General features: G+C 33.9%; 1 protein-coding gene across 4 annotated transcripts in view; it reads left to right on the forward strand.

Moving 5' to 3' along the window:
• LOC129568330 (b(0,+)-type amino acid transporter 1) overlaps positions 1-16,367 on the forward strand; it is a 56,715-nt gene that overhangs the window by 14,761 nt on the left and 25,587 nt on the right. For 2 of the 4 annotated variants that reach the window (XM_055446019.1, XM_055446018.1), the window contains exons 2-3: positions 270-542; positions 821-1,123. The exons of 1 other annotated variant lie outside the window; for it this stretch is intronic. In XM_055446019.1, coding sequence (XP_055301994.1) covers positions 270-542; positions 821-1,123 — 576 coding nt within the window. Of the gene's footprint in view, positions 1-269; positions 543-820; positions 1,124-11,009; positions 11,343-16,367 lie in introns of those variants that run through there. One more of the 4 variants, XM_055446022.1, reaches the window with a different exon arrangement.

Below are 16,367 nucleotides of genomic sequence, written 5' to 3' on the forward strand. Positions count from 1 at the left end.
ATTTTAACACAAATTACAAAAGTTATCACCATCCAACGACCAGTAATCGTTGTATAGTAGTGCATTGCTGTATCGAAATATTATCGATTTTCCATCAAAATTCTATGAAAAAGGAATGAGTAAAAATTTCGTTTTTATTTTGCTTTCATCATGCCGTGAACTCACATGTAACAGGAACGATATAAATCAATATTAAAAGTGTCTCCTTGATCATTTCTCTCTGTGTGTGCGTTGTTTATCATAAATAAAAATAATTATTTCCATTACAGAGCAAGTTGCGCGTCCGAAGCGTTTATTGTTGTTTGTGAATCCATACGGCGGGAAAAAGCGAGCGTTACGTATTTACGATAGTATGGTCAAACCAATATTCCAATCGGCCGGTATTGACGCTTCTGTTGTCATATCGCAACGTCCAAATCAAATACGTGACTTCATCATGACACAATCGTTAGAACATTTTGATGGTATTGTTTGCATTGGGGGCGATGGTACCTTCTCAGAACTTTTCAATGGCATTATATTTCGTACATTCAAGGACTTGGGTATGCGCAACTAATCACAAAAAACTCTGAATGTCACCTTGAGTGGCACAAATATTTTAAATTTGAAAATAAAAAAAATTGTTTTTATTTTTGTCCAAAAAGAATTCTGTACGTTAGACTTTTACCTCGGTAAAAAAGTATTTTGGTTGCATTCAAGTTTAACTATGATTTTACGGATAAAAATTCAAACAAAAAATTAATTTTTAAATTTGTATCCATCATTTGATTCAAAGATAGGTTTTTTGAAAATCAATTGAAAATTTGTGTGCATTTCGCAGGCTATGAAAACTTCAGCAATTTGGATGAGATTCCAAAGATAAACGAAAAACCACTCGGTATAATTCCAGCTGGCAGTACTGACACCGTGGCATATTGTTTGAATGGCACATGCGATGTTCGTACCATCACTATTACAATTGCGTTGGGTTTTGTGAATGGTTTGGATCTTTCTAGTGTCAGCAATCAAAATGGATCATTGTTGAAATTTTACGCAAGTGTTATGTCATACGGATTCCTCGGTGATGTAGCTATTGAAAGTGAGAAATTTCGATGGATGGGACCCAAACGCTATGATTACTCAGGTAACAATAATACGTCTAAATGTAATCTATAATTTAAATCGTTCATTCAATCATGAAATAGGTTTCAAAAAATTACTTTTGAATCGTGGTTACGATGGAGAAGTTTCAATGGAAGTGGATCCATTTGCCGGTGATCCTTTGAAGGTGACGCTTTTGTACTGATAAAATGCAAATAATAAAAAAATATATAGGGAGAGCGTGTGTAAGTTGACACACCGCACCGATCTCATATTTTGACAGACAAAACATCAAGTTGGCTAGTTTCAATCGATTTAGAAACGTCAAAAACCACTGAGAGTGAAAACGCCTTTTAATTAGCTCGAACCGGCCCACAAAAAAAATCATGCAAAAAAAGTCGTTTTTTTTAAAACTAAATTTTTCCGGACCATCATCAAGTATACGATTTCAAAGATATCAGCAAAGCGAGCATACGTTTTCTTTACTAGTTTTTCATGTGTTTTCATAATCAAATAAAAAAACTTCTTTCGAAGTAATTCCTCGTGACGAAAGCGAACACAAAACAGCTGATATCAATTTTAAAAAATCATTACGGTGCGATGCTGAAATTAGTTGGAAGAATTCAAAAAAAGCAAATCCGAATCGCTCCGAAATGATTTTTTAAAATTGATATCAGCTGTTTTGTGTTCGCTTTCGTCACGAGGAATTACTTCGAAAGAAGTTTTTTCATTTGATATCAGTTGTTTTGTACCCGAAATTGTTTTTTTCAACAAAACCAAATAACCCTAAACAAACACAAAGTGGTGTGTATTGAGCCAAAGAAAATGAAACATGAAATGTTGTAGTTAAAAACCAGCATTGTCGCCTTTTTGAATAAAGTAAAATCAGGGCGTAGGTAGGAAAGCAGACTAATGAGCGTGTGGAATCGAGTTCGAGTCGCACACCGGAGGAAAAAAAATTACTTTTCCGCACAACGAAGTTGTTCTAGGAAAAGTAATGGTTTTGGTGCCCAAAATTTCATGACTCCTTCACGTTCCAACCACAAAAACTCCACGAAAGACTTCGAATAGCATTTAAATGTACACTAGGCAATTGTAGATGGGAACAAATCCTATCGATCAAGACCTATCTGTCCCCAAAAATATGTTGTTTACTATGAAAAATTTGAAAAAATGCGATGTGTTATGTCGTCGTCCGCGTGCAAATTTTTTTGTTATCGCGATAACTCAAAAAGTTCACGAAATAATTGAAATCTGTAAACATGAAAATTTTTGACATGTCGAGACAAAGCTTCCCATTGATTTTGAGCCATATCCGATGTGACCTTGGGGTACCTCTCCTAAGAAAAACCCTCAAAAAATGGTACATTTGTATGGGAGTCACTCAAAAAGGCATTTTTTTAGGGTTTTATTCAAAGCAAACTGTCATTTTCTTGCAAAAATAATGGGGGTCTGTGAACAACCGAACACCATAATAATTGCCCATAAATTTGATCCAAATTCGACATTTCTTGACATTTTTGAAATTCCCTCACTTTTATATGGAAATGGTTGAAATAGTGATTTTTCAAAAGTGCTATGAAAAAAGTTTTCAATGAAATTTTGGTTAAACATTAAGCGGGAGGTAAACTAAATTGCTGCGGAGCGGAAAAGTTTGGATTACGTATGTAATTCGTTTTATTTAATTTTTTTTTCGTTAAATAAAATTTGGTTTTTGGACAGACAGATGAAATTACATTTTGTTTTGATGAAATTACATATCTTTTATACCAAGAAACTATCACATGTTTAGTTTTTTCATGATGAATCCCTTTTATTTTGATTTTTTCATGAAAAGTACTTTTTGTGTTTTTCGTTGATTGCGTGGTATAAAAAGACTTGGTGAAGGGCTTGGTTCCGGAAGAATTTTATTCATTTGAACGCAAAAACACTTTGGTTATGATTTTGCCCTTATTCACGGCAACAAAAATGAGTTTTAGTTGATTTTTGTCGATTTTTCATGTTTTTTCCAACTTCTAATGGCTATATCCCGAAAAACAGAGTTTTGCCAGATATAAGCTATATGTCAAATTTTAGCTCTAATTTGGGGCTATATTTGAGGCAATTTTGAAAAAAATCGCCGGAGCCGTTTTCGAGAAAATGGCCGATTTGTGCAAGGCCAGGTGACCATTTTTTGGGTTTTCAGCCCATAAGACTATGCCAACCTAATTTTTTCAACTTTAAATAGGTGTCATTCGATAGCTGGCCTCAAGACCTTTCCAACGATACCTAAAAGCCTGGGATCAATTCAGTGGTTTAGGTACAGCGGCCATTGAAAGGAAGGCCATATTTTGAATTTTCAAAGGCCGGCCAAGGCCAAGATGGCGGCCAAATAAAAAAATGGCGGAACAAAAAAGTCTTAGTTTTTGATAGTCTTAGTTTTGATTTAAAAAGATCGGGTAAAAACTACGGACGGACGGACGGACAGAAAAAATATTATCTCAGAATAATTGGTGGGAATAATTTTCAAATCGTCATAACTCATGAACGGATGGTCCCATTTCGACGTTCTTGGGCTTGTTGGAAAGGTCTCGACGAGTAGGCTCAGAAAAAACATGTTTCAAGATGAACGGGCCGCGTTCAACACCACCGTGTAAACACACGTAAACATTCAATATACAAAATTTATTGAATTTTCATGAACTTCCAAACATCTTGAGAAACACGAAAAAAAAATGATAACGAAAAAATACAGAATATGTGATTTTTTTTACATACTTTCTATTTCTATATTTTTGCATATTTTACGAATATTTTACCATTGGTTTTCGTATTTCTATAGAAATCTTTATAAAGACCAAAAAAGATTGAAAAATCAATAAAATTCAATAAATTTCATACATTGAGTGTTGCATACACTGCATGTTTTTCTAATTTTTTTGGGTGGGTCAACTTACACGGCCACTCAGAAAGTTGACTAAAATTTTTAATCAAAAAGTTATGATCAAAATGATTAGTGCGGGTCAACCTACACATGTCTCCCCTACACACTCAGATGATCTGTGGTGTTTTTCTCCCACACTTGTGTAGTAGAATCTTTTCTATACAAAAATAGGGTTTTTGTGTAGCGAATTTGTTGTAATTTAAGAATATTTCTTAGAAATCTAATAATATTCGTTTTGGTGGTGAATCAAAAAATGCAAACTAACAAAATTTTGGCATTTACTTTTACACTCTAACCAAGTTTTGGATAAGTTCGTTGATAGAGGTGTCAACGGACACGGACAAAAATTCGGACATGGTGTCCGTCCAAAAATCGAAATTTTTTTTCGGACGTCCGGTCCGAATGTCCGGAAACCGAAAATAATTTTCGGACGTCCGGTCCGAATGTCCGAATTTTTTTTCGGACGGACGGACGGACAAGCGGTTTTGTCCGAACTTTTTGAAATTTCTCGGACGTCCGAAAAAATCAAAAAAAAAAAATTGATAAGAATACGCAGCGACACTTTTGCATTTTTTGGTTGGAAAAGTCTCGGAAAAGCACTACTGTCGGAAATCGGGGAAAGTTCAAACCAGAGAACTTTTTTTCGAGAGTTTTCCAACCAATAAATGCAAAAATGTCGCCGAAGAAGAATACGGTGCGTATTCTTATCCAATTTTCTTTTGATTTTTTCGGACGTCCGAGAAATTTCAAAAAGTTCGGACATTCGGACCGGACGTCCGAATTTTTCCAAAAATTTTCCGGACGGACGGACGGACAAAATTTTGACCGTTGACACCTCTATTCGTTGATCAAGCGCATTGACAGCAAATAAACGTTCTGTCACTTGCTCATTGAACGTTTATTCAATGAACTTATCCAAAATATGGATTTAGTGTAAACAGAGCCTGTCCGTGCGCTCTTTGCGCCCTGGTGCAAAATTGACAGGGCGCCCTTTTCTTAGGAGGAACGAAAATAATTAAAATAAAAATTTTCTCAAAATGAGTAACTTTCTTGTTAGAAAAGTTCTGTACACTTTGGTTATTGTTCATTGTTTATGAACTTCATAATATGGTTTACAATACACTGTTTCGTATATATATGAAACGCACGAAAGAAAAAATCCAACGATATTAGCAAGATATCTACCTTATGTGATACTGAAAATTTGCGTTTTAGATACATTGAAAATATCATACATTACTGCGAGCGCGCCAAAGGCGCGCGAGCTCAATTTTTTGTCATTTCAAAAATATAGCCCTTGAATACACATGCTTACTGAGAGTTACATGAAAAAGGGTGCTCAAAATAATTGAATATATTTTGTAATCAGTTGAATATGTACTGAAATCTTATTGTTTATATTTTGATATTGGAAAAAGGCGCTTGAAATACAAGCGACACTTGAATATAATCCAGTAAGTTGAACATTGGACATCATGATCTTCGATTTTGGCGCCCTTTTGAATACATCTCACGCTGAATATTCTAATATTCAAATGAGAAGATTTTCACTCGAAAAAAGTCATCATGAACAAAATTTACTTTTTCGCGAGCGTTGTTCTATTTATTTTTATACATGTCCTGGTTATAAATTGCGAAACTAAAGCGCTCTAAGCGTTCCATTTTTTCCATTTTTCCATAATACTGAGCGCTCAAGCGCCCTAAATTTTCGGCGAAATTTTTCATATATTCTCACAAGGCTGATCAAACGCTTTCGGCGCTCTCTGCGCCTGAATTTTTCTACAAATTTCTGGACAATTTAAGCAATTGAGCCTATATCAGTGCCGTCTTAGCACTTTCGGCCCTGAAGCAAAAATTTTCCGGGGCCCTAAATTTTTTTCTCAATAGCACCAAATTCAATGATGAATGAATTGAATGTTGCACCAATTTCGATTGAATTCAAACAGATGAATTCAGAGTTATTAAACTATGCCGTTTTTCATTTGTGTTTTGATTACTGCTCAATACTGCTGGACATGAACGCTCTTATTCATACGAATGTATATGTGACTCAACATCCAATTCGAATTGACAAACGAAACCTATCGTTATCTCTATTCTCCCTCTATGTTTAATTACATTCGTCTGGAAGAGTCAACCATACTTAGCAATAAAGAATTTCGCTCAAACGGTTGATCGATAAACTGTTTATATTTTGATATGTAAATAATTATACCACTGACCATTCTATTAAAAAGTGAGCCACACTACTTACATTCAAAAAGTAAGACAGAAACAACAAATAAGGCGAAATATATGTATGTATATGACTTTTTTCGTCTTGCAGTTTAAATTCTTTGATTACTCATTCTTATTTGATATTCAATCATTTCTGCTCAGTGGTTGAATGTGAAATTTTGAATAATTTGGACTTCGATGAAATAGTTGATGATTTTATTTACGCTAAAAATAGGCCAAAGCCATTTCCACGGCGTCAACGTCATGCGCATCATCTGTTTTGTAGACAGCAAACAAACCACGAAGATTGAAATAAATTTGAGAATTTTTGTATTTTTTGTGTGTTTTTTCTAATTTTCTTTGATAAGATTTTCTCTTAATATTTCAAGGGACTTTTCAGCAGCTCGGGGCCCCTGAAATCGCGGGGCCCTGAAGCGGCTGCTTCATTCGCTTCCAGGCTAAGACGGCACTGGCCTATATAAGACCATAATTTGAGGCCTTTGGCGCTCAAGCGCTCTAAGTTGTCTGCCAGTTTGCACAAATTTGAGTGCTCGTACGCCCGAGCGCCGTGGTGCAGCACTTGCGCCCTATCTGGGACAGGCTCTGAGTGTAAAAGTAAATGCCAAAATTTTGTTAGTTTGCATTTTTTGATTCACCATCAAAATGAATATTATTAGATTTCTAAGAAATATTCTGAAATTAAAATAAATTCGCTACACAAAAACCCTATTTTTGTATAGAAAAGATTCTACTACACAAGTGTCATAGGGAGAAATAGATCATCTGAGTGTGTATAATATTTTTAATTCTTTATTTCAAATTATTAACATAATCATAAAAAATTATTTAAATTGAATTTATTCGAGAAAAAAACAAAAGTAAGAATATAAATATCTATTCATGAGACGTAGAAGAATGTATGTTATTTTCTCGATTACAATTTTTGAAAAGAAAAGTATGTTTTCTGTCGATTCTATCTCCATTAAAAGCAGACGTGTGCAAGGGGGGAGGGGTCGGAATTTCCGGTTTTACCAGGATTTGAAAATCGGGGGTCTTCGAGCGATTTTGACTAGTGTACACTCGACACTGCGCCTTCTTGACAGTTCTCATATAAATGAGCCCAGAAGCGCCAACTGGTGCAAGAACATGTAATACAAACGTTGTATACCAATAGTATTAAAAGCTTACACGTTGGGTATACTGTTATTGTCTGTTTTGAATAGTAGTTCTTTCACATAAAAACATTAAAATCTGCTTGCATTACACTGATATCTCTCTTATTCCATTGATATTTTTTCCAAAGGAGAAAAAAAAATATTTCAAGCCTCAATTGCACAGCATACTATTAGAATCATTGTGTCAAGTTGAATCAGCCAATAAACAAACCAAAACAAACACAAACCACACAATGAAATACCACGTTTGTATAAATATAGCAATCACTTGAAGAGAAAAACTCAAAAAAAATGTTTCAATAAAAAACAATATTCTAATATTTTAGAAAATATAAAATTAAATGAAATTTTTGTGTTTTCACGTGTTCTCATCAACATGAATAACTGCGACAAATGTCACTTCATGTTGTAATTGAAACAATCGGAACGTGGAACGTCAACAAATGAACTGACATTTGTTCGCAATTCTTAAGTTACTCTTGTGTTGACAAAAACACGCAAAAACACGAGAAAAATGTTTGATTTTACGTTTTAAAATAACAAGATTAAATTCTTGCATTGAAAAATTTTTTTTGCGCTTTTTAATAAAAATAAACTCAAAATATTTCTTGAGAACAGAAAACCGCTCAATAAGCAATTGACACATGTATATATTTGTATACAAGCTTTTGAATTTGACGTACGTTGTGCTTGTAGTACTTGTTCTTGCACCAGTTGGCGTTGACGTAAGAAGGCATAGCGTCGTGTACACTAGATAGAATCGATTTTGAAAAGTGAGAACCCTTTGACAAAATTTTTGGACTCCCATTGTGAAAATTTCGACCCCCAACTGCCAAATTTGTTTACCCCCCTCTAGGATTTTTGACCTTGTACACGACTGGTTAAAAGAAAGTATGTTGGTTGGCATACCGTCTAGCCTCCGCGGTTTTTCACTGTTTCCGCGGAAATCATGAACGCCAACAACATAGTGTCTTGGGCGAAGTTGTAGTACTCAATTCTCTATAAAATTGCTGAAGACAGTTATCTCTTATCACTTATTCATTGCGCTCAAATCGCGCACATAAAAAGTAAATTTTGTATAGAACTTTTTTTTCTGAGTGCTGCAACTTTGCTGAAGATACCAAGTTGTTATCTCTTATTATCATTTCCGTGGAAACAGTGCAAAACCGCGACGAACCGCCAAAAACGAACATACATTCTTTTAACCATTATTAGTTGCAATTATTCTCTTTATTGCTACGAAGTTGGACAAACTTGCGTTCTTTTACGTCTCACCAATAGATATCAAAGTTGGAATAATATTTCATTTCAATAAAATTATTATTATCCATTATTGAAGGGACCTGCATGTCTCGAAAAATGTTCTGTATGTGGAGCCAAAAGTGAACCAATTCAAATTCAAACGAATCAATCGACTGTGATAAAAAGTACTACGGAAAATGTTGGTGATAAATTTGATAATAACAATGAACAAATTCTAAGAAACCACGACGAACATTCGATTCACATTGATATTCATGTTAGAAATACGAGAAACAATACAACTGAAAATACGGATGATGTCCAATATGTGAAAACTATTAATGGCAAATTTTTTATGGTCAATGGCGCGAACATTTCTTGTGCGTGCCCCCGTTCGCCAAACGGTTTTTCGAAATACTGTCACCTTTGCGACGGATACATCGACCTAGTTCTGGTCCGAAAAACATCATTCTTGAATAATTTGCGATTTTTGCTGGCAATGTCGAATAGAAATTGTAAAATTGTAAGTTATTTATACAACACATTTTTTCAATTACTCAATGAGTAATACTCATATTATTAGTTCTTTTGTTCTAATTTCACAGACCGATTTGGATCACGTCGAAATTTATCGAACAAGAAAGTTTTCATTCAAACCGATAGGCTTACAAACAGGTGTGTCCGCGTTCAATTTACATAGTTCACGCGTTCCCATAAACTGCTCGAATGGTTCAACTCAATCAAGTGTTTGGAATTGTGACGGTGAAGTTATTCATGATTCTGAAGTTTCTGTTAGGTATGTGTTGTATGTTATGAAGTGTAGTTGACTACACACCACAATATAATAGAGGGACTGTCATCTTGACATGTGGTAATAGAGCGGTTTACCCGATGTAGAGGGGAATTTTACTTCAAACTGGATAAATTTCTATATAAATATATGGTGGAGAGAATTGAGAAAAATTATGGCTTTGAATATTGAAACACGTCCAGTCGGTTTGAGTGTATGAACAAGAAGAGCGTTTATTGATAAATCAAAAGTCAATGTCAAGTCATCTGTCAAATGTCAAACTCCATGTTACATTTTAGGATGCGTTCACATTTACATTTCGATTGCTATTTCTAATAAGAATGCCCATATATTATTTCTATATGGAGACACCATATATTTATATAGAAATTCATCCAGTTTGAGGTTAAATTCCCCTCTACATCGGGTAAACCGCTCTATTACCACATGTCAAGATGACAGTCCCTCTATTATATTTTGGAGTGTAGCATTTAAAATGGCATACTATCTGAAATTCTTTCTTTATTTAGATCACACCGGCATCTGATATCTGTTTATCGAAGAGAAATGTTCAATGCTCAAAAAGAAGGTGTCAGAAAATCGATCTGTTGCTGCTAGTGTTTTAATCATTTTGATGATATTTTTTTATAATTTTTTTTGCTGATATATTGTTACGAGTCATTCATATATTGTCATTCATTGCTGCTCTTTAATTTTATTATTAAGAGAAGAAAAATGTGATGGTCATTAGTCTTAAAACAGTGGGGATATTTTCCTAGGTTGGAAATTAGAATTTTACTTTTTTCCTCCTCAAAACTACCGTTCTCTTCAGTGCCGAGTTAGTCATATGGCAAATGATGCAGTTGCCTCGGGCACCACGTTCTTGGGGGCACCACAAGCATGGGATTTTTTTTTAATAATCTGAAAAAGAAAACACGCAGCCAAAAATGGGCCCAAAAATGTTCGCTACCGCTCGCATTCGATATGTACGTTCATTTTGTCAATAATTATTTGTATATATAACGGGAAAAAATTGCAAGGGGCACCAAAATCATTTTTGCTTCGGGCACCAAATTTGGTTAACTCGGCACTGGTTCTCTTCCATTATTTTATATTCCCAGTATAACAATAAATTAGTAGGGTTCATGGTTTATTTTAATGGACCGTTCTATATGGCAAAATAACACATACAATGTAATTTTGCCATATAGAACGAACCATTAAAATAAACCATGGTAGGGTTAATAATTATAGAAAAAGTGTAAATTTTTGTCGTTGGATCTTGCTCAATACACCATTCAAATATGATAAATTTACAATTTTCCAGGTGTCAGACTTATGTATTGTATAATGTATAGAGTGCCTTTCGAGTGCCAATTCAAAACTAATTTTAAATTTACGCAATAAAAATATTCATACTATATAGTAAAAGTTCACTTGATTTTTTTCCATGGAACTTAATGCTTCCACCAAAAGCATATTTTATATTATCAGATGCCGACGCCCAGTAATTTGCTGTGGAGATTTTGGGACATAAGCTCAGGAGAGATGTCGTTCAAACGGTTGTCGATTCGTATATATTCACACATACGAATGTATGAAAAATTTCTGATTGTGCCCAGACAATCATAAGTGTGTTGCCGCCACCGTTTTCTTTTACATTATTTCGGTGTTCGGGACGACATTCTGCGCGTGCGCAATATCAATTCATACGTTAGTATAAGTTTCGATGGGTTTGTGTACGTGCGGAATTCGAACCGAGAAATATATAAAGCAAGTGTATAATGTTCACAGCTTCAATTCGATCAGTGGTTTAAGTGACATGACATTGAAGACATCGAGTAACGGTTGCAAGTCATGTATCATCATGCTTTTCACACAACAGCAACTAACCATATCGGAGCCATCGGAAATGGTATGTATTACTTCGATAAATAATGCAAGAAAAAACAAACAAAAAATCCTGTGAAAACTGAACAAAAAGAAAAATAGTGCTTGAAGCATTGTGCGAACCGATGAAAATCCCGAAAAATTCAGGGTATTCTTCTAATTCTAGAGTGTATTGTGCTGACGCAATATTTACAACGATTTCCTAATAGTAGCGCAAAAAGCCATTGCTAGCGGAAATTTAAGAGGTGTCTGTATAACAACGTGCTTGAATGTTAGATTTTCCTCGATGCTATGTGCTTGTTAACCATGTATTTTGTGTAAAAGTATTAGAGGGGTAGAGATGGAGTATGTATGTGTGTAAGTGATAGAGTGAGTGAGTGAGTGAGTGAGAACGTGTTTTGTGGCTACATAGAGAACATGCCTTCCTTCACGGTTGTGTGGAAAATGGTTTTCTTTACCAAACTATAAGCTGATGCGTTTTTAATATTCGTTCATTCGGCCGAATGAAAAAAAAATGAACCTGAAAAAATATAGTGAATATTCGTCAAGTGTATGCACAAAATGAGTTCACACATAACATAAATCAATGAAGATTTTCACAAAATCCCAATTCTCAAAGGACTCACCGATTTCAAATATCGACTGAAAGATTTCATATTATTTGCCATTAGTTTTCGATTGATCCAAATGGAAAATGGTTTGAATATCACTTTCTTTTAAAATCAATAAACACCAAATCCATCTTTTATTACAATATACTAGAAAAATTAAGGCAGTCAATGGAGAATATGCATATTCTTTTCAGCACATGAACAAAAATAGAAATAGTCATTTTGGTTTACGATAGCGTGCACTGTGCAGTTGTGCACCTATATGAAACGAAAAAGTTAAACGTTACACGTGTATCTTATAATTTCATAATAGTCTTCGTTTACACATGAAAAATATTATATCGCGTTCAATTTCATTGAATACATACAACGAATTTCATTGCAAATTAAATGTTCATTCTGTTCGAATATCGAATAATTAATTATCATCATTATCATTATCATTATATATGCTATAGTAATTAATATTTTAATAAACAATACGCTAAGAGTGGGTGCGGTAGTGTCGGGAATACATTTAATAATTGAGATCGCATTTCATTCACTTATAACATCAAATGGCATATAATTCAACCGTCACGTTGCCTGTATATGTGGATTTTTGGATTTTTATTACATCGACCGCTAATTTCGCATTGAAGTTAAATTATTTAAAACAAAGCTCAAATGGGTCGTAAAAAGTTGACGAACATGTTCTTGATGCATCAAAGTGCAAAACATTAACAATCACTGAAAATTGATTTGAATCAGTAAAACTAGAGTTGTTGGCTAGAACAATACAAATTGCTTGTTAGCAACATTATATTATATTTTGCATTTCTTTTTGAATATATGCAATATATAAACTGATTTATCGCCATTTAATGAAACTGGATATAATATATGACATTGACAACATTTATAGTGCATATGAACTTTTCATGATTTTTTCAGAAGACTTCCATAAAATTGTTCAAGTTCATGCGAAAGTCTGAATCTATGTACAAATTTTATTTATTTTAAAATTGAAAGAGGAATTAATTTTTAATTGTTGTAATTAAACGCACAAGTGAATCTTTTAAACTGAATCTTCTGTTATTTGAGTATACATTTCTTTTCGACTCTTTATTTCTCCTGACCAAACTCCAGCAAAATCTCTACTCGCGATTTTCAAACAATGAAATTTTATGGTTCAAAATCTCACATTTATAATTTACACAAAATGTGAAATGTTCACAGAATTCTGCTACAGGTTTTCCCATAAATCCGAAAGGATTGATTTTCCTGCAAAAATAGTTCAGCCAGTCGTTATATATTACTCATTATTCATAAATGACCTTACAATAACATTGAATTGATTTCAATTTGTTATCATAACACGTGAATCGTAAATCATAATATGAAAGGAATAATAATTTGTTCAAATGATATGTGCAATTTAAATTAGCAATCGATGGAATTTTATCAATCAAAAAGCAGTGGGAAAACGAACATATGCGTTCGCTATTTGCATCACAAACAACAATATAGCAGTTGTGAATTGAAAATGGATGGCATTTTCCCCGGGGCTGACATTGCGGAGCGCATTTTCAACGCAAGAAATGCCGGATAATATTTTCATGTACTTGTACATTTTGGGGATGATACGATAGACTTAGTCCATATTTGCATTATATTGATATTCAATCTAACTAACAATCTAACGTAATTGATAGAAAGTCTCACTTATGGTTTCTATTACGCGGAAAAATATACGGAGAATTCTCCGTATACATATATGTATCTAAATGAAAACTTATCCACTACACCCAGTTTGAGTGAACTATTGCAACATTCAGAAATTGAAGCCTACGTGCATCCACAGTAGTTGAGTATGAAATTTCAGCAGATTATAGATAACAGAAATCTCACATTGTATGCTCTTTTCTTGACATTGAGTTGTTCTTTCGAACTGTTTGAGCGATGGAAAGGCTCAGACATGCGCATTTCTACATTTAACTCAATATGGGAAACACGTGCAACACCAAGCACAAAATTAATTTTTCATCTTACATCAGCTTGATTTGTCCTTTATTTGATGAATAATCGGTATTGAGTTTATTAAATTATTCCACATAACGGACAGCAGTCTTTGACCTTTGTGCTTTATTGGAAAATAATTTCTTGTGTAGGAGCGTATTTTTCTTTACCGCTTGGTTTAGTACAAGAGATGGTGTGCAATTAATTTCAACTCATACGTACACGTATTGAAGAGCTTATTACTTGTTGATAAAGCGTGCGTTTTTTTGTTTACTTCGACTACTACTGTTGTCATCATTGTCTTTCGAAATTTCTGCCAATTTTCACTTAGGTTCAATTTCATGTTAGTTAACCAACAAAACCAGTTTTTATTTTGGAATAATTAATTTCGGTTTCATGGCAATCACAGTTTCAATTTGTTCGAGAACAATGTACTCTAAATGTCCCGTTAATAAATATAAACTTCGTCTGTTCTTAATACAATAATATGTTAAGTTCCAGACGAAAATCACATGCTAGTTAATTATAAACGATGGGCGCCAGAAATATTTTATTCGCTGCTGACCAATGAGATTTTGTCGATGTGTTCTTCTTAAAGCAATTTCGTCGATGTGATTTCGTTTCATTTATTTCAATCAAAAATTCACATTGGTGCGAAATATGTATTCAACGTCCCTTTTTCATCCACTTTAATTCAATGTTCTATGACGCAGTTTGTATCAAATACTTCGAATTTTTTCAGCCTGAGAATACTGAACAAAGTTCCCGAGTTATTATGTATAATTCGTGCCACAAATAAATACTCAAATAACCCATGTTTTTGTTTAAACACTTCCTTTGAAAAGTGAACTAAATGTAAAATTGTTCAGACACAATAGAAACTCATAGTAACAATAGAAACTCATTTTTGGCACAAAATCAGCGCCATTAAATCGAGAATTAGAAGACAAACTTGACGAGAGTAACACATATGTAGCGAAGTGTCATTTCATTTTGTATCTTCGATTTCCCACATTTCACTTGTTCGCTATTTGTCAGCTGTCAATATAACGAAACAAATAAACCAAGCAGTAAATTGGATCAACAACACTAATTTTATATAATTTAATTTAGACGTTTTGATTTTTATCTTACGAAAATCGGATTAAAAGCAACTCTTTGTCATTTTTGAATTGAATGAGTGAGATTGAAAACAAGACATATTTCCACAGTATATTTATATGAAACACCAAAGAAAGATTTTTTTAAAGTGTAACATCGGCAGAGAATTTTTCGAAGTGAAACACCGCGTGTTACATTTCAATAAAATTGGTTTTCCATGATTCACTTTGAAAAACGTTTGTGCTGGTGTTTCGTTTGTAAATACTTGTTGGATGGTGTTTCGGTTTTAGGAAGCATGATAATTTTATTGAAAAGGAATGCGAATTTCAATATGTTGATAACACCAATGGATTGGGCACATGAAATACTGTTCCAGAATCGAAAATTTTTTTTTTAACTTTTTTTTCGATTTTTGCCTGTTTCGGATCGTCTACATGGGAAGTTTGTATGAAAACCTCGGAGCGCCGGTGTAATTACATTGGTTTATATGGTAAAATCTAACATAAAATTATCATGCATTCCTAGAACCGAAACACCATCCAACAAGTATTTACAAACGAAACACCAGCTCAAACGTTTTTCAAAGTGAATCATGGAAAACAAATTTTATTGAAATGTAACACGCGGTGTTTCACTTCGAAAAATTCTCTGCCGATGTTACACTTTAGAAAAATCATTCGTTTTTGTATCATAACGATATATTGTCAGAATATGTCTTGTTTTCAATCTCACTCATTCAATTCATCAGTCATCAGTTTACTGTTTGAGGGAAAACACGTGATGCCATTTTGCTTTTGCTATTGTACGCACTCTTCTTTCTCATCATGAATCTATAATAATATATACACTACCGGCCAAAAGTTTGAGGCACCCTGAAAAATGCATTATTTCTATGTATTTTCATCTTATTCTACCCAAATTTAGTTCTTAATGCAAAAGCCCATTGAAATTCTGACCGAATGAAATATTTTAAAGACAATATTTGGCCGGCGGCCAATGGCCATTGACGAAATTCACTTTTTTCCATGTTTACAAAAATTTTCGGAGGTTTGTTGCTACCAAGCGCAATAACTCGTGAACTAATGAATGGATTTGGCTCAAATTTTGACAAATGTCTTATAAAAGATGCCTCTTGTCAAATATGGTAAGGATTTGATATTAGTGGCGCCCTCTCTTGGATTTTTCAGGTCATTTTCTATCCGCCTAGTATATATATATATATATATATACAGTCATGGACTAAATTGAGCGTACGACTGCCAGAAAAATGTATCGCGGACTATTTCATGAACATAATTTATTTTTTTCAATCAATTCTTTGCACTGTTTGTTGCGTAATT

This window comes from Sitodiplosis mosellana, unplaced genomic scaffold (assembly GCF_009176505.1).
Source record: "Sitodiplosis mosellana isolate CC-2019 unplaced genomic scaffold, AAFC_SMos_1.0 Smas_scaffold_18, whole genome shotgun sequence".
In the NCBI taxonomy this organism is placed as follows: Eukaryota; Metazoa; Arthropoda; class Insecta; order Diptera; family Cecidomyiidae; genus Sitodiplosis; species Sitodiplosis mosellana.